Source organism: Suncus etruscus, chromosome 8, assembly GCF_024139225.1.
Source record: "Suncus etruscus isolate mSunEtr1 chromosome 8, mSunEtr1.pri.cur, whole genome shotgun sequence".
Lineage (NCBI taxonomy): Eukaryota > Metazoa > Chordata > Mammalia > Eulipotyphla > Soricidae > Suncus > Suncus etruscus.
The window spans coordinates 115317996-115343079 of record NC_064855.1 but is presented as its reverse complement, the minus strand read 5'-3'; the positions used below and the strand labels follow the sequence as shown (position 1 = coordinate 115343079).

Here is a 25084-nt window from a genome sequence, read left to right as displayed (position 1 = left end):
CTCATGGCAATGCTCAGGAGACCCTCTGGGAGGTCAGGGATTGTATCCAGAGTGGGCCAGTGCCCTGCCCACTGCACTACCGCTCCGGGTGTCGCTGCAAACGGGACCACTCACCTGGAAGGTGACCGAGTAGGTGTAGGCGACCTTGATCTCCCCGGAAGCCTTGTTGCTTATGTCCATGGGGGCCCCGGTGCAGTCAGGCTTATCCACGTGGGTGTGCTTGAAGCTGTGGAGTACAAACATCCCGTTAAGTGGCTTGGAATGAAAGGGACTAAAAGTTTTTCAGCACGGGGCCCCTGGACAGCTTAGAGATTCTGTCCACCTCTTGCTGTGTTGCTGTGTGCCAGAAGTAAAGAAATCTTTCTCACCACACTCAGAAGGGCAAATATGGGTTTTTATTTGCGAAAATAACGAGCTCAGTTAAGTGAGCCCATGTTCAAAAATTAGTGCTTAAAGTTAGAGGGGCCAGAACTATAGCACAGTTGTAAGGCATTTGCCTTGCAGGCAGCTAACACAGGACGGACCCTGGTTCAAATCCCAGCATCCTATATGGTCCCCCGAGCCTGCCAGGAGCGATTTCTTAGCACAGAACTAGGAGTAACCCCTGAGTGCCGCTGGGTATGACCCAAAAACCTAATAAACAAATGAATAAGAAAATAAAGTTAGATACATGCTTTACTGGAGAAGCATTAGAGAATCTTGGAAGATTCTGGGAAGTCAGACAGGCACAGAGGAAGCTGAACTGAGGATCCTTTGGTGGCCAGCCTTTCTTTATTGCCAGCGGCTAGTTCTCCAGAAGACCACCTGGGAGAGGCCGGCACGAGTGACCAGGTCCCTGCCTCATAGGCCCAAGAAGGACCACACTGCAAAGTGAGCACAAGTGGCCGGCCACAGCTAGCCTCAGCAAGGTGTGTGGTCACCCCAGCTTCCTGCCTGAATCACCAGATTGGAGAGGAAAGGGAACACTTATGTGTGACTCCTCTGGATAAGCCACACTACAAAAGAAATCATGGCAAAGGATGTGTGAGTGAGGGTCAGTGAGGGTCCCGGAGAAATCGGGATGGACCGCTAGACTTCGGAAAGGACCAAAAAAACGACAGTTTTATTTATTTTTGATGATCAGGGGTTACTCCTGGCTCTGCCCTCAGAAATCGCTCCTGGCTTGGGGGATCATATGGGATGCTGGGGATTGAACCGAGGTCCGTCCTGGGTCAGCCACGTGCAAGGCAAATGCCCTACTGTTGTGCCATTGCTCTGGACCCTAACAGGACAGTTCTAACTGGGCTCCAATTGCTTGTTCCGTGAGCCCAACTGCCCCTCTGGCATGTTTCCTGTCCTCCCCCCCCACACAGAGAGTCTTTATTACCTTTTGGGTTCGAGCTTCGCAGCCACGAGTCTTGCCCCCATGGACCCTGTCTCGACAACGTGGTAGAAGATCTTAATGTCGACGTGGTTGAAGATGTAGAAAGTATCTCTCTCGTGGAAATCTGACTGTGGAACAGAATTTGAGGGTAAGAAGTGGGAAAGAAGGGCCCGGAGAGATAGCACAGCGGCGTTTGCCTTGCAAGCAGCCGATCCAGGACCAAAGGTGGTTGGTTTGAATCCCCGTGTCCTATATGGTCCCCCGTGCCTGCCAGGAGCTATTTCTGAGCAGACAGCCAGGAGTAACCCCTGAGCACCGCCGGGTGTGGCCCAAAAACAAAAACAAAACCAAACAAAACTCTAGGGGTCCGAGTGACAGCACACAGGTAGGGCATTTGCCTTGCCTGCAGCAGATCTAGGACCAACTCAGGTTCGATCCCTGGCACCCCACACAGAAACCCGAACCTGCCAGGAGTAATCTTTGCGTAACCCAGGAGTAACAGACCACTAGGTGTGGCCCGATCCCCCCAAAACCAACTTTAATAATTTTAATCCAAGGGCCAGAGAGATATCATAGAGGTAGGGCGTTTGCCTTGCATGCAGAAGAACGGTGGTTCGAATCGTGGCATCCCATACGGACCCCCCAAGCCTTCTAGGAGTGATTTCTGAGTGTAGTAGAGCCAGGAGTAACTCCTGAGTGCAGCCGGGTGTGACCCAAAAATCAAAATAATAATAATAATAATAATAATAATAATAATAATTTTAATCCATGTATGTATGTGTGCCACTGAGCTATCTCTCTGGTCCATTGCATCAATGTTTCAGATTTGTGACGAGTTTTAACCCTCCACTATGTACTTAAGGATTTGTTTTGCTTTGTGAATCTCAGTTTTCACACAGAACGAGTCCTGCCGACATGCTTAACGTATTAAGAGACACCAGTAAATAATGAACTGAATTTGATCAATTTTAAATTTTAGTTCGAGGGTTAAACTTGCACACTTTTCATCTGGATTAATGAGCAGGGCAAGCAATTCTGCTCTATGATATCCATGTGTGCTCGTGAAATGATGACCAGGAAAAGCAGATAAGGACTAACTGGCAGAGCCCTGAGGTAGTATTTTGATTTTTTGGGCTACTCCTAGTGGTTCTCAGGGGTTACTCCTGGCTCTGCACTCAGAAATCACATCTGGCAGGCTGGGGCGACCATATAAGATACTGGGAATCGAACCCACGTCCATCCTGGGGCAGCGTGTACAGGCAAATGCTCTACCACTGTGCTAACACTCCAGACCCCCGACATTGTATTTTGAAAAGCCACCGAAGTTTCTACGAACTCACACTGATAACACAGGCGTCCTTCGCATGGCCCTTGTCTGTAATGTAGCAGCCGATCGGAAACCCGGGGTTACAGAACCGCTGACCGTCTTCAACGTCGTAACACCATGTCACAGGCATGTTATCCACGATCCTTTACATGGAGGAAAAAAAGAGTCAGAAACCACACCATATGACTGAGAATCACCACTCCAATCTGTCAGCATTTGGTAAAATCCCAATGTTTGTAACTGCTATAAATACCAGAGCCAGAGCACAACGAAGAGGGCATTTGCCTGGCATGCAGCTGACCTGGGTTCAATCCCCAGCATTCCATACAGTTCCCCCAGGGTCTCACCAGGAGTGATTCTTGAGCTTAGACCCAGGAGTAGCCCCTGAGCACAGCTAGGTGTGACTTCCAGAGCCTACACAAAGAAGAGACCAAACTACCAAGAAATATAGTTCCAAAGAAATGGCACTGTGCCCAAATTGGACAAACTTTCATGGAGGGGGAAAAAATAAAGGTTAAAGGGTCTTTAAAAAAGGGGGGGGGGGTTTAAATGAGAAACACATGGTGGAAAGGAGTTTTCTCAATGAATTTCTCACCAGTGTTTAACAGTCTCCTTATACCCTAAGTCTAAGTTGCCTTTAGCTGAAACTCAAACTCTAAATGGGCACAAAACAATTTTAATATTTCCTTTGAAAAGGGCAGGAGCAGTGGTGCAAGAGATAAGGTGTCTGCCTTGCCTGCTAGCCTAGGACGGACCGCAGTTCAATCCCCCCAGCGTAACATATGGTCCCCCAAGCCAGGAGTGATTTCTGAGCACATAGCCAGGGGGAACCCCTGAGCATCACCGGGTGTGGCCCAAAAAAAAACAAACAAAATTTTTTTCCTTTGAAAGAGTTGATAAAACAGTATGAGAGAAAAAAAATTATTTTATTACCAAAGTCATTCAATGCAAAATATGATAGTTTAAATATAAAAAAAAAAATCCAACTTCGGGACCAGGTGAAAAAGTGAAAACCGTAATATTCTCTATTAAAGCTGTGAATCAAACACATCTGAAAGAATACCCGTACGTGTAAAAACAAACTTCTTCAGAGTTTCTTGTGAAATAATAAAAGGGGGGAGGAGAGTACAGAAAGGATAAAATAAAGCCGAGTCCAATCAGTCTTGAACTTGCCCAAAGCGTCATGGCTCTGCCCAGGCTCCGAGGGTCGAGGGTCGCAGTGAGAAACACCAGAAATGCACTGTCTGTACCACACACCCTCGGGCGTATTTTATTTGTTAATTAATGCGTGCCTCCGGAAGCAGTTATGGCACTTTATGCACCCAGTGTGTATGTACATTAATGGCCCCATAAAACGCCTTGTCCCATCTAAATGCCGTTTAATAGCACCCAACGTGGCCAACTTTAGAACCACCTAAGACTATTAAAAGTTGCTTATTATTGTAACCAGCAGGTGAGCAGCCCCCATGCAAAGAATACAGGCGATTAAAAACACAGAAGTCATACTATGTCCAATGAATGATTCCTGGTGCCAGAGAGATAGCACAGCGGCAGGGCATTTGCCTTGTACTCGGCCAACACAGGATGGACACTGGTTTGATTCCTGGCATCCCATACGGTTCCCCCAAGCCTGCTAGGAGGGATTTTGAGTGCAGAGCCAGGAGTAACCCCTGGGCACCACCGTGTGTGACTCAAAAACAAAACAAAACAAAAAACAAATGAATAATTCCTGTTTCTGGGAAAGAGATCATGTTTTCACATTTCAGAAAGAGAATCAAGTTCAATTAATCTACTAGCGAGAAACTAATTATATCTTGTGCTATCATATCAAAGAAAGGACTCCATAGAAATTACCACGCTAGATGCCCAAAAAAGCAATTAGTGCGACAATTTAGATTTCTTCAAAAGCAACTATCCCGAATTGATTTTTTTCCTGGTAGTGTGAAAAACAATAAACTGCCACAAGTCAGATTAAGGCACTTGTCAGACAGGTGGCTGACCAGGATTCCGTCCCAACCACCACAAGCTCTGTAACTCTCCTGAACCCCATGCCAGGAATGATCACTGAGCACAGAGTCAGGAGTAAGCCCTGAACACTAGCAAGTGCAGGCTGCTCCCCACTCCCAGAACTTTGGACAGGATGCGACACAGAAGTATTGAGTGGGGGTATTTGGCTCTGGGTGGTGGGAAGCGGAGACAACTATGTACCACAGACCATAAATGTCAGTGCTATCAAGAACACATGATCTTAAGGACAATAAATAAAATTTAAAAATAAAAAAGAGGGGACTGAGCAGTGGCGCAAGTGGTAGGGCGTCTGCCTTACACACACGCTAACCTAGGACAGACCGAGGTTCAATCCCCCCAGGGTCCCATATGGTCCCCCGAGCCAGGAGCAATTTCTGAGTGCAGAGTCAGGAGTAATCCCTAAGCATCACCGGGTGTGGCCCAAAAAGCAAAAGAAAAGAAAAAAGAAAGAAAACTTGCAGAAGCTTTTGGAAAGAAATTTTTTGGAAAGAAATTTTTGAAAGAAAATTTTCAAGGATTATTGTGCCAATTGAGAACAGTTTTTATTTGAGCTATAACCTCCAAATAGTTTAAAAATCACAGTTTTAGTCTAAGAGAGTGAAAAAGAACGTGGAGAGGATTCTTCTTCAGAAGAGGCTTCTTCCAGAACCTGCCATTGTTATCTCCTTCCCATGACTTCCAACCCCCCGCCCCACACCATTTGAAATGCTTTAATCAATCAAACGTTTCTTGCTAGTGACCCAGTTCCCAAGTCAATTCCCTGTTTCTGATCAGAACCAAAAATACCCAGACAGCCACAATTACAGTCAGGAAATAACACCCCAAAGCAAAAAAGCATGGCTTTTAGTTTGAGTTCTTCCATGTCAGTTATTTTTTTAAACATAAAAATGTGTAATATCCATTATAGGGTTTTGACATTTTAATTTCCTTTTGATTGCTTCGTGGATTCTGGGATTCAAACTCCCCAGACTAAAATAATCTTCAAAGATCCCTTTCTGTCCAGGAAATCCTTGACGTTCTATGAGAGTAAGGAGCCACATACAATCTACGTTTATAAATAAACTGTCACAAGGATTCAGAAGCTTAGGTAAGAAGTTGAATAACCGGGCCAGGAAGGTGGCGCTAGAGGTAAGGTGTCTGCCTTCAAGTGCTAGCTTAGGACCGACCACGGTTCGATCCCCCTGCATCCCATAGGTCCCCCCAAGCCAAGGGCGATTTCTGAGCGCATAGCCAGGAATAACCCCTGAGCCTCAAACGGGTGTGGCCCCAAAACAAAACAAAACAAAAAAAAAAGAAGTTGAATAACAAAGCACATATGAATAACAAAGCACACATGGAGGGAAGAAAGTTCTGGAACTAGCACTGAAACACTTAGGAGGCTCAAGATTCCTCTGGTAGCAGAGCTGGGGCTGCAGTGATAGCATAGCAGGAGGGTGCTTGCCTTGCATACCACCACCACTACCACCAGGTTCAATCCCCAGCATCCCATATGGTCCCCACCAGGAGTGATCTCTGAGCACAGAGCTAGGAGTAAGCCTTGAGCACTGCCAGGTCTGGCCCCTAAACAAAAATCAAAAAGCCAAAAAAAAAAAAAGTGGCTGAGGTAACTGACAGGGTAAGTCAAGACTTTGAAATTGTATTTGAGGGGCCGGAGAGATAGCACAGCGGCTTTTGCCTTGCAAGCGGCCGACCCAGTGCCTAAGGTGGTTGGTTCGAATCCCGGCATCCCTTATGGTCCCCCTGTGCCTGCCAGGAGTAACACCTGAGCTCCAACGGGTGTGCCCCACCCCCCAAAAAAGAAATTGTATTTGAGAATCCCACTGAAGAATACAAGTACTGCTAATTCTACATTCTGTGATGGGTAATTAATACTTGTATCGAGAATAAGGAGCTGGCATGCCAGCTGTTACTGAATTCAGTCCTGTCAGTCACTGCACAGACGGCATGGCTAAAAGGTTACTTAGAAAATTATAATTCAGCTTTTTTCTTGATCTGGAGGCTAGCCAGCATGGGATCTGGGGAGACCCCAGGTCGAAGGCCTTCTCCCTAGCTTGGGGGTGCGGGGAGCCTTCGTAGGGCCCCAGCCGTCCCCTCTCCTGCCCCACGGCCTTCAGGCCTTCCCTGGGAGCCAGCCCGGGCGGCCAGAAAAGGTAGGTCCAAACTAGGGGGGTGCTGAGAGCTGCTCATTTTCACTAAGGCAGTCTCTGGCAATTTCTTACCAGTCTACATGTTCAAAACCACGCGGGGGCGCACAATATATATTACTAGTATTCCCTATCCTTAAGTTATGTTTTGTGTATGCAGAATGTCCATCTTGTACTCTGCCCCTTCGCACACCCCTGTAAAGCTCATTTTTACTCCTTAGCTCTCTCACCCCCAAGCATCAGTACCCCACATTTACCCTTTTTAACTTCAGTACTGCACAGTTCTAATCATAGACCAAAGTGGTGCACTGCATTTAACAACCCCCAACTATTTCAAAAGACATACAATGGACACGTACGGCTTTTAAATATTTTATGTCTATTTTCTCTGACAGCTATAACTCTTACTAAATATTCTCTTATACAGTGATGATTTTCCCCACTTTTTATCTTTTCTTCCCTTTGTGAGCTGTTCAATAAGGAATTTTTGGTGTAAGAGTCCCTAAGTTTAATGCTTATATTTGAACCATGTCATGGACATTGTTGGACTTGTTCTTATGTCCCCCATATGCACTGATAACACTACATGGCACTGTTCCTTGTTTGCATAGGCACATTAAAATGGGAAAATACTATACATACAAATAAGTTCTTATCTAATAGAGATAGGAACACACAAATATTGTAGTGCAATGGGTCCTTATATCCTGAACATTGACATAATGACCTGGCACAGGCCTCAGAAGAATGGGCATTCTCCATTCAACCCTGAACCAGGGAAGCTATCTACGAAACATCCAAGGTCATTTATAACATCATCTGAAAGCAATCCTCTACCAGAGAAGACCCTACTGCTGCTCTGACTTTGACCTGCTCAAAAGAGACTTCCCTCAACACTAAGAAGACTTGACAACAGCGAGCTGCTTACAGGACAGGGCTCTCTGCATTGCCCTTTTATTGTGAGGGAGGTGAAACTAGAGGATGCTCTACACCATCCTGCCTTCAATTTAGGATATGCAGATTCCAGGATCTTTAATACAGAAGCATGATACCAACAACAGAGACTATGAAAAATAAAAGTGTATTGGCACTACAGACAATGACTTAGATTGGACAAACTAGTTTGCCTGGAGCCTAGAGATGGTCTTCTGCCAGGAAACTTCAGGGGTAGGGTCTCCTTGTATTTAGGCCAAAGCTTTTCCTTTCCATGTCCCTCATATTTTTGTGGGCCTATCCAAACAACAATGCCACTCTAACACTGTTTTTACAGTGCTCCTTTGACTCTATCCTTAAAAAAAAAAAAAAAAACCACTTAAACTTTTGAGGTTAACCTAAACTAATATGCATATGCAAGCAAATATAAGAAAATACTATGCCTTCAATGTTTAAAGACTTACATAAGTTTTATGGCCTTAGATTGCTTTGTGTACTGCTAAGAAATGTTATAATGTACTATGATCTGCGGACTTGAGGGATAAAGTAATTGTACATGGGTTCTATTTTGTTTTTCTTAATGTTCTTTGGCTGAAAGTTCAAAATTAAGGTATCAGCAAGGGGATTTCTTCTAAGAATTCTGTTAATGTTTATGGGTGATTGTCCTTCCACTGTAACTTTATCTTGTCCTCTTTCTTTCCATCTTTGTCCTCATAATTAAAAATAAAAAGAATAAATTCTTAAAAAAAGAAAAAAAAGAAAATTACATTTCAGGGGCCAGAGAGATAGCATGGATGTAAGGCGTTTATCTTTCATGCAGAAGGACGGTGGTTCGAATCCCGGTATCCCATATGGTTCCCTGTGCCTGCCAGGGGCGATTTCTGAGCATAGAGCCAGGAGTAACCCCTGAGTGCGGCTGGGTGTGACCCAAAAACCAAAAACCAAAAAAAAAAAGAAAACTACAATTCAAAGGCCAGAAAGATAGCATGGTGGGCAGGCATTTGCCTTGCACGCAGCAGATCCAAGATGAACGGTAGTTCGAATGCCAGCATCCTATATGGTTCCCTGAGCCTAGCAGGAGTAGCCCCTGAGTGCGCCGGGCATGGCCCAAAAAAAAACAAAAAGAAAAAAGAAGATTACAATTCATTCAAGAAAATTATAATTCACTCTATCAGAATGAAATGCAAGTTCAAAGAAAAGGATGAGGTAGGGCCCGGAGAGATAGCACAGCGGCGTTTGCCTTGCAATCCGCCGATCCAGGACCTAAAAGGTGGTTGGTTCGAATCCCGGTGTCCCATACGGTCCCCCGTGCCTGCCAGGAGCGATTTCTGAGCAGACAGCCAGGAGGAACCCCTGAGCATCGCCGGGTGTGGCCCAAAAACCAAAAAAAGAAAAAAAAAAAGGATGAGGTAAATACAGAGATGAGACAAGCTTTGGCATGGGAAAAAAAAATGCCAGTTTTTTGAAATGGAAAGCGCAAGATACAGGATATATAATGTAGGGCCAGGAAGCAGGTGGAGAAGACATACTTCTTCCAGTCTCCCTGTACTGTAGTTTCTTCACAGACGTGTTACTGTGCGGATGCTCTCTTCAAAACGTGTCAGGGCAAGGTGGAGAAGACAGCGCTCCATGCACCGTTAACATTCTCTAACAGGACGCTACATGCCTAAAGGTCTTCCTGTAACCTGGATGCTCAAAGCCAAACTACAGAGTACAAGTCATCCGAAGGAGTCAAAGACAGACACCAGGCTCAAGGGATGTTTCAAATAGATGCATCAACATGAATCACCTGGGGCTGGAATGAAAGCGCAGTGGGGAAATGCACCTACCTGCCTTACAGGTTCAATCCCTGGCATCCCTACGGTTGGTTAGCTGAGCCTATCGGGAGCGATCCCTGAGCACAGAGCCAGGTGCAACCTCTGAGCATCGCTGGGTGTGCCCATGCCCTCCTCCCTCAACGTGAAACAACATCTTCCAAACACATAATGAAAATGAAAAAAAAGAGGGAGCAGCGGAGACTCCCTTTCCGAGGAGCCCAAGGAGATGAGCAGTGACGTCACAGAGAAATACAGACCAGACACTGGGTTGGGGTCGGGGTGGTACAGACCACTGTGAAGGGCAGTGAGCTTTCAAGGACTCCATTACGCTGAGCCACCCATGAAGCGACACTTCCCAGCAACCGGGTGGGAAGGAGCACGCACTGTGAGAGGATCTCAAGGGAATGAGGAGGGAGCAGACAGCTGGGCTCCTGTTTGAACCCAAGCTCAGCTTCGGGAGTCCGCAGGAGAACTCTCTCCTCCCACACTCTGCAGGGAGACACTCTCTGGTGGTCTGTGCGGACCACCCCCAACCCTGTGCCAGGCTAGTGTGGGGTGTGGAGGGCAAATGAGTCCAGGTGAAATACTGATGGAGACGGTCACAGGGAAGGACAAAAAGACTATCATCCTGTTCACCCACTCCCACACCTTATGGTTTGTTTCGTTTTGGGGGGGGCATACCCAAAGATGCTCAGGGGTGACTCCTGGCTCTAGTCCCGGTTACTCAGGAATCACTCGTGGCAGTGCTCCAGGGCCCAGATGTGGGGGGGAGGGACCTGAGGCTAAAGCCGGGTTGGCCACGAGCAAGTAAGTGGCCTCCCTGCTATGCTATTGCTCTAGCCCCCACCTTGCATGCTTTAGAATAGGCAAAACAAGGCCCGAGTGGTGGCGCTAGAGTTAAGGTGTCTGCCTTGCCAGCACTAGCCTAGGACGGACCGAGGTTTGATCCCCCCCGTGTCCCATATGGTCCCCCAAGCCAGGAGCGACTTCTGAGCGCATAGCCAGGAGTAACCCCTGAGCGTTACCAGGTGTGGCCCAAAAACCAAAAAAAAGAATAGGCAAAACATAGAGGACTGGTCTAGAATATAGGGAGGGCATTTGCTGCCCAAACGATCTGGAAAGAACAATGGTTATTTAAAAATGTGGGCTGGAGCTGTGGCGCAAGCAGGAAGGCGTCTGCCTTGCAAGCTCTAGCCTAGGAAGGACCACGGTTCTATCCCCGGTGTCCCATATGATGGTCCCTCAAGCTAGGAGCGATTTCTGAGCGCATAGCCAGGAGTAACCTCTGAGTGTCAATGGGTGTGGCCCAAAATAAAAAAATGTGGGCTTTGACGCCCTTCTAAAATATTCTGTTGGGGCCGGCGAGGTGGCGCTAGAGGCAAGGTGTGTCTGCCTTGCAAGCGCTAGCCAAGGAAGGACCGAGGTTCGATCCCCCGGCGTCCCATATGGTCCCCCCCAAGCCAGGGGCGATTTCTGAGCTCTTAACCAGAAGTAACCCCTGAGCATCAAACGGGTGTGGCCCGAAAAAAAAAATATTCTGTTGAATATCTGCCTTTTTTTTTTTTTTTTTTTTTTTTGGTTTTTGGGCCACACCCAGCGGTGTTCAGGGGTTACTCCTGGCTGTCTGCTCAGAAATAGCTCCTGGCAGGCACAGGGGACCATATGGGACACCGGGATTCCAGGATTCGAACCAACCACCTTTGGTCCTGGATCGGCTGCTTGCAAGGCAAACATCGCTGTGCTATCTCTCCGGAGATAACGTGCTTTTAAACATTTCTTGATTACAGGGCAAACCAGTAAATATGATTACATCACATTTAAAACAATAGATGGGGGCCGGAGAGATAGCATGGAGGTAAGGCGTTTGCCTTTCATGCAGGAGGTCATCGGTTCAAATCCCGGCGCCCCATATGGTCCCCCGTGCCTGCCAGGAGCAATTTCTGAGCCTGGAGCCAGGAATAACCCCTGAGCACTGCCGGGTGTGACCCAAAAAAAACAAAAAACAAAAATAAAAAATAAAAAAAATAAAATAAAATAAAACAATAGATGACACGGAACAGGACTTCTGGCAAGAAGACACGTTTCTCAAACATAAAATTAAACTCTGCTTTCCCTCGGTCTTTCTTTCGCAGCTGCGAGCAAAAAGCAATGGCATCGCCCAGAAGACAATTCCAGGTCCTCCCGTGATGCAGAAATATAGACGCCTACCATCTGGACACGGATAAACAAAGTGCCTTACATGGACATGCCAGGGAGGTCCGAGACCGTGCAGCACTCCAGGAGACAAAAGGTACTTGAGGGGCCAGAGAGAGAGCACAGTAGTAGGGCGTTTCCCTTGCACGAAGCCAACCTGGGAGGAACCTGGTTCGATTCCCAGCACCCCATATGGTCCCCAGCCTGCCAGGCTCGACTTCTGAGTGCAGAGCCAGGAGTAACTCCTGATAGGTGTGGCCCAAAAACCAGTGAGTCAGTCAGTCAATCAATCAATCAATCAATCAAGTTTAAATAAAAAGAAAAGATAAAAGGTACTTAAATTTGACACCCATAGAAATCCTCAACAAGCAAGTCATTACTTCTACTATCATTTACCAGCCAGGAAAAATCAATGAATCTGCTACTTTTTGCAGCATGAACGAGGTGATTTCTAGGCTCAATGAGGCACGAGCTTCTCCTTGAGAAGGAAAAACTCCAAATCTCCACATCTTACCAGTGATGCTGATAATTGAGCAGCATGCTTTTCTTCAAGAATTCTAGCTTCTGTTTGTCTTCCGCTTTCTCCGTGTGGTACGTTTTTGTGCACACGAGCTTACATTCCTCCTTTTTGTTGAATGTAAACTGTGTGGAGATAAAATGGAAAAGCAAGGTAAAACGGGGGAGAAGAAATCTAGGTCCATCGATCTACAATGCCATTGCCTGAGTAAAAGGAAAGGCCTCGTTCGTTATTTAAGTACACGAATACCAGTCATCATCTCTCAACTCATCAATGAATCAAATTAAAATTCAGTCTTTTTGTTTCATTACAACTGTGTCACTGGGGCTCTCTTTTCTCTTCCTTCCTTCCTTCCTTCCTTCCTTCCTTCCTTCCTTCCTTCCTTCCTTCCTTCCTTCCTTCCTTCCTTCCTTCCTTCCTCCCTCTCTTCTTTCCCTCCCCCTCCCCCTCCCTCCCTCTCTTCTTTCCCTCCCTCCCTCCTTTCTCTCTCTTTCTTTCTTTTTCTCTTTCTTCTCCCTTCCTTCCTTCCTTCCTTCCCTCCCTCCCTCCCTCCCTCCCTCTTTCCTTCCTTCCTTCCTTCCTTCCTTCCTTCCTTCCTTCCTTCCTTCCTTCCTTCCTTCCTTCCTTCCTTCCTTCCTTCCTTTCTTTCTTTCTTTCTCTTTCTTCCTTCCTTCCTTTCTCTCTATCTCTCTTTTTCTTCTTTCTTTCTTTCTTTCTTTCTTTCTTTTTTTTTTTTTTTTGTGGTTTTTGGGTCACACCCGGCAGTGCTCAGGGGTTATTTCTGGCTCCAGGCTCAGAAATTGCTCCTGGCAGGCACAGGGGACCATATGGGGCGCTGGGATTCGAACCGATGACCTCCTGCATGAAAGGCAAACGCCTTACCTCCATGCTATCTCTCCAGCCCCCTTTCTTTCTTTCTCTTTCTTTCTCTTTCTTTCTTTCTTTCTTTCTTTCTTTCTTTCTTTCTTTCTTTCTTTCTTTCTTTCTTTCTTTCTTTCCTCCCTCCCTCCCTCCCTCCCTCCCTCCCTCCCTCCCTCCCTTCTTTCTTTCTTTCTTTCTTTCTTTCTTTCTTTCTTTCTTTCTTTCTTTCTTTCTTTCTTTCTTCTTTCTTTCCCTCCCACACCTGGTGATGCTTAGGGGTTACTCTTGACTCTGTGCTCAGAAATCTGCTCATGGCTTGGGGGACCACAAGGTACACTGGAGGATTGAAAGGCGATTCTAGGCTAGCACGTGCAAGGCAAATGCCCTACCGCTTGCGCCACCGCTCTGGCCCCTTTTTTTCCTTACTTTAAAAAATACGATTTATTTAAGCACCGTGGTCACAAAATCATTCATGACTGAATTTCACAGAATGAACATACACCACCTTCACCAGTGCACATTTCCCGTCACCAGTGGGGTTTTCGTTTCAAACCATGTTTTTACACAGTGCTACAGAGTTGGTCTCTAGTACAGGCCCCAGGCTATGGTGGTGTAAAAAAGTCAGGCCGTAATGTCTAAAAAATTAGGCCCAATGCTGGACCAGAGCGACAGCACAGTGTGGTAGGGCATTTCCTTGTATACGGCCAACCCGGGTTCGATCCGTGGCATCCCATATGGTTCCCTGAGCCTACCAGGAGTGATTTTTGGGCACAGAGTCAAGAGTAAGCCCTGAGCCCCGCTAGCTATGGCCCCAAACAAAAGAAAATTAGGGCCAATGTGAGTCTTTATGGCCACATTTGCAAAGACCACCAATTCTCAGGGTCCCGTTTATAAGCTAAGACATATAAGAGCAGAAGATGAAACTCTGCTTAGACAAAGTTACAACACGAACAATTGTTTTGTCATGGAGAGCTGGACTTGATTTCATGCATCTAAATATGATTTGAAATATATTCTGTAATGAAAGTTGACTTAATGAGGGTCCACTTGTACCCAAGGTTTGAAACTCGATTCCCTAGTTTTTCAGAACACACAATTCAGAACTGTGTAGTTTGTCCCAGTAAATTCAAGTTAAAAACAACAACAACAACAAAAACCCATCAAAACAGTAAACGGCATATATTTTGCTTCTAAGCAATGCATTTTTCAAACATTAAGTTTCTTTCCTTTTTGATTTTTATTTTACTATTATTTTTTTGTCGCACTTGGCGGCACTCCTGGCTCTGTGCTCAGAAATCGCTCCTTGCAGGCTCGGAGGACCATATGGGATGCCGGGAATTGAACCCAGGATCGTCCCTGGTTGATGCAAGCAAGGCAAACGCCCTACCGCTGTGCAATCATGCCAGCCCCTCAAACATTGTTTCTTACCAGCCCTGAACTTGTTTCTGTGCATTAGCTGACACAGGAATGTTTTAGGTATCCCTACACCTGACAGGCCAGCAGGCCTGTCACAGCACTATTTTCAAAGACAGCAATAATCAGGCCATTTTTGTTTTTTGAGGGCCTCACCTGGCAAAGCTCAGGGCTTCCTCCTGGCTCTGCACTCAGGAATCACTCCCGGTGGGCTCAGAAGACCATCTGGATGCCAGATCAAACCTGGGTCGGCTGTGTACAGGCAAACACTCTTCCCACTGTGCTATTGCTCGTCTCACAGCTTTTTTTCTTTGTATTTTTGTGTTGGGACCACCCCTAAGTGTGCTCAGGGGTTACTCCTTGCTCTACACTCAGAAATCACTCCTGGTGGGCTCAGGGGAACCATAAAAGATGCCGGGAATCAAACTCAGGTTGGCCACAGAGTGCTATCAGAGTACTATCTGGCCCCTCACAGATTTCTTTTTAAAGAATGCAAAATGAAAAAAAAAAGGGGGTGGGGGCGGAGAGATAGCACAGCGGTAAGGCATTTGCCTTAGACGCAGAAGGACGGTGGTTCGAATCCTGGCATCCCATATGGTCCCCCGGGCCTGCCAGGAGCTTATTTCTGAGCATAGAGCCAAAAGTAACCTCTGAGGGTTGCCGGGTGTGACCCAAAAAACAAACAAACAAACAAACAAACAAAAAAGAACGCAAAACAAGGGGGTGAGATCCCAGTATCTCAAATGGTGCCTGTTAAGCACCGCCAAACACAGAGCCAGGAATATGCTGTAAGCAAGCTGAGCATGACCCCAACCCCTCCTCACCTCTAACCAAAAACATACAGGTAATCTCCCAAAGTCACACACCCGGGAGATATGTATTATCTAATGGACCTGGTCTGTTCAGTAATTGTTAGATCCCCTTTACTCAAGCGTATCAGGCCTTCAAATTTACTTTATTTGAAAAACTTTCAAAAATGGGGGCTGGAGCAATAGCACAGCAGCAGGGCATTTGCCTTGCATGAGGCCAACCCAGGACAGACCTGGGTTCGATCTCCAGCATCCCACATGGTCCCCCCAGCATGCCAGGAGTGATTTCTGAGTGCAGAGCCAGGAGTAACCCCTGAGCATCGCCAGGTGTGCCCCCCCCCAAAAAAAAAAAACCAAAATAATTATACTATTACTGGATGCCTAAGAGAAATGAAGTTGTTCTTAGTTATGAGAATTAAGTTATCTCATGTTTGTTTTTTTTGTGGCTGTTGTTGGGGGAGGGAGAAGATAGAAAGAGAGAATAAAGAGAAAGAAAGGGGCCAGAGAGATAGCACAGTGGTAGGGCATTTGCCTTGCACATGGCTGACCCAGGACAGACATGTGTTTGATCTCCGGCATTCCATATGGTCCCCCAAGCCTTCTAGGAGAGAGTTCTGAGCACAGAGCCGGGAGTAATCCCTGAGCACCGCCAGGAGTGGCCCCAAAACACAAACAAACAAACAAAAAGAGAGGGGAAAAAAAGCTAAGGAAGTGAAATACGAACCTTATATGGCGAAGGCTCAATTCTTTCTCCAAACAGTACCTGCCCGAGGTTTTCAGATGGACGCTTTCCTTCCGGTGCTTGGCAAAAATCAAACCTGAGGGAAGAGGACTAGAGTTTGTAAAACATGCACAGACCAGTGAGCTCTCCCATCCCTGCCCTCCTCGGTGCTGAGTGTGGCCAAGAACGAGAGCCCCAAGGCCTGGAACAGACAAGCAAGAAAAGCCATGATCTGTGCTCCATAGCTGCACAGCACCTCAAAACAACAAAGCCTGAAAATTACTCTCGTAGGAAGATGTAAAAGTCACCATTTTGGGGAAACACTAGGGTCCATTTTAACACTATTTCAATGCCAGGAGTGGAAACCTGCAGCACCATGCACCTGCAAGCCTCGCCCTAGGCCTCCCTGCCATAAGCCAGAAGCAATATTGACATTTTTCAAGCAAATGTTACACAGATCATTTCCATTTGTCCCAACTTTCTAATCCGACTGTTTACTTAGTAACTAATTTTATGGTGTCTGGACTACACATCAGGCAGTGGTCAGGACTTACTCCTGGCTCTGCGCTCAGAAATTTACTCCTGACAGGTCGGGTGGAAGGGGTCCTATGGGATGCCAGGGATCAAGAAGGGTTGGCTGTGTGCAAGGCAAGTACCCTCCCCACTGTGCTATCAGCCCCTCAACATTGCTTTTCTTTTTTTTTTTTCCTTTGGGCGGGACACACTCAGTGACACTCAGAATTTGCTCCTGGCTCAGGGGACCATATGGGACGCCGGGGGACCAAACCGAGTTCTGTCCTAGGTCAGCCGCTTACAAGGCAAATAAATGTCCTACCACTGTGTCATCACTCTGGCCCCAACATCACTTTTAATCCAGGCATAGGAAAGAAAGAAACCCACTCTTCTAGTTTACTGCAAAGCAGCATAAAAAAAGGAAACATTGGGGGCCGGGTAGGTGGCGCTGGAGGTAAGGTGTCTGCCTTGCGAGCGCTAGCCAAGGAAGGACCGCGGTTCGATCCCCCGGCGTCCCATATGGTCCCCCTAAGCCAGGGGCGATTTCTGAGCACATAGCCAGGAGTAACCCCTGAGCGTCAAACGGGTGTGGCCCAAAAACCAAAAAAAAAAAAAAAAAAAAAAAAAAAAAAAAAGGAAACATTGGGGCTGGAGAGACAGCACAGCAGTAGGGCGTTTGCCTTGCACATAGCTGATTCAAACAGAGGGTAGTTCAGTTCCCGGCATCCCGTATGGTCCTGAGCCTGCCAGGAGTAACCCAAGCGCCACCAGGTGTGGCCCAAAAACCAAAATCCATCAACAACAAACATTTAAAAAAAAAAAAGGAAACATTTTACATTTTAACTCCATCTTGGATAAAAGGAAAAGAAAAACCCTTTACAATATGTTTAGGGGGACAGAAAGATAGTTCCAAGGGCTGCATGCAGTGGCTGGGTGCCAGCTCAGTGTCCCAGGGTTCCACCAAGATGAAGTCGCTGGTGACCCTGGGGAACTTCAACAAGGCCCAGATCCCTTAGGAAGAGGCGAATTGCAGCCTGGCCCTCAAGCCCTCCAAGGAGCCACAACCCGGGGCCCCAGTCCATGTGTCCAAAAAGAGCCCTCCAAAGTGTAGGACAAAGTCTGGTTCCTAGCAGCAGGTACTTCTCTGGAAAGGGGCGGGGACACTCACGCCGTGTACTCGTACGGAAGGACGGATTCCACGGAGTCCAGCCTGTTCACGAAGAGCTCGATTTCCGCCTAGAAATGAGGAAAAGAGAGAATGAGAAGGCTTCAGCGATCGGGGCGGGGGTGGGGTGGGTCCATCTCAGGGGTGCTCAGAATGGAAAGAGTCGGACGTGCCGGCCATGGGATGCTTCTGAGACCAACCACTTTCATCCGCAGAGCCGCACACATTTCCAAGCCTGCCCAAATGCTTTTAAGGGAGAAAGAAATCTAAAATATTTAGTGATACCTAAATCATTTATCACACCAATATAAATGATTTCTTTTTTTTGGGTGAGAGGGCGGTTTGCCAGGTTTCAAATCCAGGGACATCTGTGGCTCTCAGTTCTTTTTTTTTTTTAAACTCTGATTTTAAACGGTTTCATTCTAACGCAGATAGATGTTCTTTTTTTAATTATTAATGTTTCGGGTTTGGGGCACGTGGGCGGTGCCAGCACTCACTCCTGGCTGTGTCCAGGGATCGATCACTCCTGGTGGCCCTAGGGACCGCACTGGGTGCTGGGGACCAAACCTGGATTGATGCTGGCCATTTTCAGGGCCAGCCCCCTGCCCGCTGTACTCTCTCTCTCTGGCCACTAAATCTTATTTTCTTTTATTAGGCCACATCCACCAGTGCTCAGCAGTCACTCCTTGTTCTGTGCTCAGGAATTTCTCCTAGAGGTGCTCCAGGGAACTTTATGGGATGCCAGGGATCAAACCTGGGTCAGTCACGTGCGAGGCAAATGCCCTACCTGCTGTGCTATTGCTCCAGCCTCAATGAAATCTTATTTTTGAACTTATTTATTTTGATAAATACTCATTTATCTTTATTTATACTAATGTTGTTGATTTATTTATCAATAAATATCTGGGGTTTTTTGGTTTTTTTGTTTTGTTTTGTTTTTGGGTCACACCCAGCAGCGCTCAGGGGTTACTCCTGGCTCTATGCTCAGAAATCGCTCCTGGCAGGCTCGGGGGACCATATGGGATGGCGGGATTCGAACCACAGTTCTTCTGAATGCAAGGTAAACGCCCCATGCCTCCATGCTATCTCTCTAGCCCCAAATATTAGTTATTTCAATACATATCTCATTTATTTTTGGGGGGGTACCAATGGTTGAATCCTGAACGCATGCTAGTCACTCACTCTACCCTCAAAACTACTACTGAACATTGTCACAGCAACCAAGAAGTCCAGCCAAGTGGGGATGACGTTTCTAGATCAACCGTACTAGAAACATCACACCATGACCATGTGGGCTCAGAGGCAGACAAAATACTGGACGATGACATGGCCTAACTTTAGAATAAAGGCTGCTTTGATCAGCCGGAGAATGTTACACGGGGCTGCAGAAACAGCTCGGGGGCTGGGCACAGGCCTGGCGGTGCTTGGGTGGGGAACCATATGGGATGCTGGAAGTTAAATCCAGGCAGGCCATGTACCAGGCAAATGCCCTCCACGCAGTGCTATCTTTCTTCCCCCCAATTGTCTGTCTCTTACACTCGAAGTTCCATAAAACCGAAAACACACGGGGCCGGGCGGTGGCGCTAAAGGTAAGGTGCCTGCCTTGCCTACGCTAGCCTCGGACGGACCGCGGTTCGATCCCCCGGCGTCCCATATGGTCCCCCCAAGCCAGGAGCGACTTCTGAGCACATAGCCAGGAGTAACCCCTGAGCGTTACTGGGTGTGGCCCAAAAACCAAAAAAAAAAAAAAAAAAAAAAAAAACCGAAAACACACACTGCCTCGCTGGCAGGCTAGCACATCACAGCTGTGGGGATGGAGCTTTTCAGTGAAGAGAAATTGGTTTCCTGGAAGTCTTTGGCCCCTAATCCAGGCATTCGTGGCCCAGAGACAAGCCTCTGGGAAGGGACCAGCCCTGGGAGCCACATTTGGCCCCCTGGCAAGAGCCAAGCCTTGCCTGCAGCTTGTATTTCATCCACGAGGGCTGTCAGCTTCTGGCTGCTGAAGCCCCACATGGAGATGAGATGTTTACTTGATGGCCCAGTAAACAGAGGATTCAAAGCCACATGGAAAGCAGCAAGGCAGCAGACAAGAACACCAACTTTGGGCTGGAGAGATAGCATGGAAATCCCGGCATCCCAGGTGGTCCCCTGAGCCTGCCAGGAGCGATTTCTGAGCACAAAGCCAGGAGTGACCCGAGTGCTGCTGACTGTGGCCCAAAAACCAAAACAAAACAAAACAAAACAAAAAAGAATAGACAATTTGGTCAGGTCTGAGGAAGAGAAAAGTGCTTGGCACAAGAACTTAGAATGATTCTATACGTAGCGATCAATGAGCGCCCAAAGAACTCTGATAGAAATGCTTCTTCAACTCGGCCAAACACTGCGGCCACCAGCCCTACATATGACCATTGGTGACTTCACTTACAGCCAGGATGGCTCAATAATTTTAATGGGAACTTTACCTTTTCAGAAATCTCACTTTTGGAGGGGAGGACAATACCCTGGTGTGCTCAACAGACCATATGTAGTTCTGGGGCTTTCAAATTAAGTTCGTATGCAAACATGCAAGGTAAGTAAGCACCTTACCCTGGTATACTAGCTCTCTGGACGGAAAGTTTATATGAGGTGGAGGGACCCCCACACCCAGCAATGTTAAGAGGTGACTCATGGCCGTGCTCAAAAAACCATTTGAAATGGCCGTGTGCGATACGGACCCAAATCTTTTTGTCTTGGATATAATTTATTTATTTAAGCACCATGTTTACAAATATGTTCATAGTTGGGTTTCAGTCATAAAAAGTACACCCCCTTCACCAGTGCAACTTTCCCACCACCAATGTCCCCATCTCCCTCCTCCCCCACATCCTTGCTTGTCTTTGAGACAGGCATTCTATTTCTCTCACTCATTACCATTGTTATGATAGTTGTTGGTGTAGTTATTTCTTTTTCTTTTTTGGTTTTTGGGCCACACCCAGCGGTGCTCAGGGGTTACTCCTGGCTGTCTGCTCAGAAATAGCTCCTGGCAGGCACGGGGGACCATATGGGACACCAGGATTTGAACCAACCATCTTAGGTCCCGGATTGGCTGCTTGCAAGGCAAAAGCAGCTGTGCTATCTCTCCGGGCCCCGTAGTTATTTCTTTAACTTTTTTTAATTTCTTATTTATTTATTATTTATTTAATTTTTTATTTCTTTAATCTTTGCAGCTAAGCTTCATTATCATGGGCTGGTCCTTTCAAACCTCAACTATATTGTCTCTAGGTAATATTACCATACTATCTTTTATTTTTTTTAAATCCCACACATACGTGAGACTATTCTATCTTGCTCACTCTGACTCATGTCACTCAGCATGATAGTTTCCATGTCCATCCATATAGACAGCTGTGTGATATTCCATTGTGTAGCTGTACCACAGTTTCTTTAGCCATTCATCTGTTGATGGGCATCTTGATTGTTTCCAAGTCTGGCTGTTGTAATTAGAGCTGAAATGAAAATAGGTGTGGGGAAAGCATTTTTGTATTGTGTTTTGTGTTCGTAGGGTATATCCCTAGGAGTGGTATTGCTGAATCATATGGACCCAAAATGTAATTTTGATTTAAAACTAAATAAGGGGGCTTGAGCGGTGGCACAAGTGGTAAGGCATCTGCCTTGTGCACACTAAGCTAGGACAGACTGCAGTTCGGTTCCCCGACGTCCAATAAGCTCGTCCAAGCCAGGGGCGATTCTGAGCGCATAGCCAGGAGTAAGCCCTGAGCGTCACCAGGTGTGGCCCAAAAACCAATCAATCAATCAATCAATGAAACTAAATAAGCATCTGGGCCACACACATAACACAGCGGTAGGGTGTTTGCCTTGCACACAGCCAACCCAGGACAGGACAGACAGTGGTTTGAACCCCAGCATCCCATATGGTCCCCGATCCTGTCTGGAGCGATTTCTGAGCACAGAGCCAGGAGTAATCCCAGAGCGCAGCCGGGTGTGACCCAAAAACCAAAACCAAACCAAACCGAAACAAGAAGTCCAAAATAGGGCACAGGGCTCAAGGACCCATTGTCCCAAGGACATTCTTCGAACACTGGCCCAGGGCACAGAGTCCTACCTACGGGAAACCGGCGTCTTCATTCGCTAGTAAGACGCAGCAAGGATTTTTGCAGAGCTCTGAAGTTCCCTCTGAAGTTTCCTGGTCCGTCTTTTGGGGGTGCAGCATTCGAAGACGGAGAGAAGAAAAAAAAAACCCTCTTCTCATTTCCTGGCTCCTCTCATATCTCACATCGCCTTTTGAGTCTGGGTCTTTCAAAACGGAAAGGTCTTCCCCTCTCGAGAGCCTTGATGGTGTCAGCCGAGGCACTCGGCCCTCTCTCATGTTGCTCTCGAAAGGGTGACAGGCAGAATTCAAGGGCCAGACATCAAAGCCCCACATATGCACGAAAACGACTGTTAACTTCTCATTAGCTTTCCTGAACCTTCTTCAGGGTCGTTGCCCTTCCTTTATCCTGCTCTTCATGGAGCCTCAAATGTGGTGGCGGCTAATTGCTTTTAACGATAACTCCCTTCACTTGGCCACAAACACAAAGTAATTTTCACTACTCTGTGCACCCCCCCTCCTGTAACTCAAAAAGAGCTCCTGGAAATACATTCGTTCCCCAGCAATCATTCCTGGCAGGCTCAGGGATCATATGGGATGCCGGGGATAAAACTCAGGTCTGTCCCGGGTTGGCCACGTGCAAGGCAAACACTCTACCACTGTGCTATTACTGCTCTGGCCCCTTCCTTCCCCTTTTTGGTAGATAATACTTTGGTACTGGCAATTCCTTCATTTTAGTCTATAAGCCAAAGACCCACTCATTCCCTCCCTGGTGTTTTTTTTCTTTTTTGAAAGTTATATCTGGGGCCAGAGAGATAGCATGGAGGTAAGGCATTTGCCTTTCATACAAAAGGACGGTGGTTCGAATCCCGGTATCCCATATGGTCCCCCCGAGCATGCCAGGAGCGATTTCTGAACACAGAGCCAGGAGTAACCCCTGAGCGCTGCCGGGTATGACCCAAAAACCAAAAAAAAAAAGAAAAAAAAAAGATATCTATTTATTTGCTTATTGTGGTTTTGGGGCCAGGCCCAGGGGTGCTCAGGAATTTCTCCTAGCAGGCTCAGGGAACCATATGGAATGCTGGGGATTGAACCTAGGTCAGAGGCACACAGGCAAATAAATGCCCTACCCGTTGTTCTATCACTCGCCTCCACTCCCTGTTTGCTTCAACATTATTTAGTTTAGTTACATTTTACATGTACTTGGCATTTTATCTTATATCAAACCCAATTACATTTACCTTTTTTTGGTCAACCTTTTCTAATCTGGTAAGCTGCTGTAAATTCTATTGCTAGGACAGTACAGAAGATGAGGCTATTTGGCTCCAGTGTGGGTGCTCTGGGCCCAGCCAGGAACAGCCCAAATGCGGCCCAAACCTCCCCACAGAAAACTGCTTCCTAGCAGCAAAGGAATGAGCAACGTCATCCACGAGGGTTATTTCGGACTTGCTCAGTGATTTCTATTTGTGTCGAGACAAATTTAATTTGTGTCTGCGATTACTCGGGGCTATCAACGAATTAATTTTTTTTCCTACCGGCCAAACCCCTGAAGAAGAGATTCTTTTCAGAGATGACGCAACTGCAAAGCAAAATTAAGCACACGGCGCACAAGAAGGGAAGGAAACTCTAGGCCTCCTTAAAGGCTTTTTTTTTTTTTTGGTTTTTGGGCCACACCCTGTGACGCTCAGGGGTTACTCCTGGCTATGCGCTCAGAAGTTGCTCCTGGCTTCTTGGGGGACCATATGGGACGCCGGGGGATCGAACCACGATCCATCCTAGGCTAGCGCAGGCAAGGTAGGCACCTTACCTCCAGCGCCACCGCCCGGCCCCTCCTTAAAGGCTTTTAAGTAAGCCAAGTGAAGACAGACGCAGTTTGCCGGGCTGGTTTCGAACTCCTGCTCAAAATCCCTGTCTCTTCCAAATATCACGATGCACGAGCTCAGCTTGCTTGGGCAAGGGCCGACCCTTACAGGGCAAGAGGAATGCTGGGCCATGGAAGGAGCCAGACCCTTCATCCGCAAGTTACACAGAATCTGTAGATCACAGGACTGTGGATTATGAAGTATCTGCAGGTTACCAGATTAAGCTACAAAGTATTTATAAAATATTGAGCTGCTGACAATTCAGTATCTGTGACCCATAGGATTATGAGTTATATTGTATTTATAAACAACAAACTGTGGGTTGCTTCTAGATGCAATGTAACTCATGATCCTATGGGTCACAGATACTGAGGTTACTGTGGATAATTTAGTATCTTTAACCCATAGGATTAAGAGTTATATTGAATCTATAATGTGGGTTACTCAGTTGTTGGTTTTTTTTTTGGTTTTTTGGGGTGCACCCAGCAGCGCTCAGGGGTTCCTCCTGGCTCTATGCTCAGAAATGGCTCCTGGCAGGCTCAGGGGACCCTACGGGATGCCGGGATTTGAACCACTGTCCTTCTGCATGCAAGGCAAACGCTTTAGCTCCATGCTATATCTCTGGCCCTGGGTTACTCTATATTTATAGATTACAGGACTATGAGTTACCGTTGTCTGTAAACTGTAAGACTTCCAGGGATTTGGAGCAGTGGCGCAGGTGGTAGAGCGCTTGCTTTGCACGCAATAGCCTAGGACAGACCGGACCACCGTTCAATCCCCCGGCGTCCCATAGAATCCCCCAAGCCAGGAGCGATTTCTGAGAGCATAGCCGGGAGTAACTCCTGAGTGTCAATGGGTGTAGCTCAAAAACAAAAAAAGACCTCTAGTCACACAGTATTTGTAAAGTACGGGATTACAAGCTACACGTTATCTGTAAACGATAGGACTGTGAGCCGCAAACTACAGGACTGTTACACAACATCTGCAAACCGCAGGACCGTGGGTAATTCAGCATCTGTAAACTACAGTAGTATGAATCAGACGGTACCTCTAAGCCACAGAAGAGTGAGTCACAAGCTATAGGATTGTTAGATACTCGGTACCTGTAAGGGTCGGGACATGTACCTGTAAATCATAGTAGACCGTAAATTGCAGTATCTGTAAACAACCACAGGACTTGTGCGGACGATGCAGGACTGTGAGGTACCTTGTAGCCTAAGTTATCGGACTGTGATTTGCTGCACTTGTGAACTATAAGGCGAGACTGAGTTGTACACAAACTTGTTACTCGGTTAGCTGTAGATTACAGGACGAAGGATTTCTCAGTATGT

General features: G+C 46.8%; 1 protein-coding gene across 1 annotated transcript in view; it reads right to left on the bottom strand.

The window, feature by feature from the left end:
* The window catches only part of TM9SF2 (transmembrane 9 superfamily member 2), a 52358-nt gene that overhangs the window by 19500 nt on the left and 7774 nt on the right, over positions 1–25084 (bottom strand). Inside the window, exons 2-7 of the mRNA XM_049778617.1 lie at positions 17808–17875; positions 16130–16223; positions 12320–12447; positions 2704–2833; positions 1367–1491; positions 115–226 (exon numbers count right to left, since the gene is read on the bottom strand). Coding sequence (XP_049634574.1) covers positions 115–226; positions 1367–1491; positions 2704–2833; positions 12320–12447; positions 16130–16223; positions 17808–17875 — 657 coding nt within the window. The remainder of the gene's footprint in view (positions 1–114; positions 227–1366; positions 1492–2703; positions 2834–12319; positions 12448–16129; positions 16224–17807; positions 17876–25084) is intronic.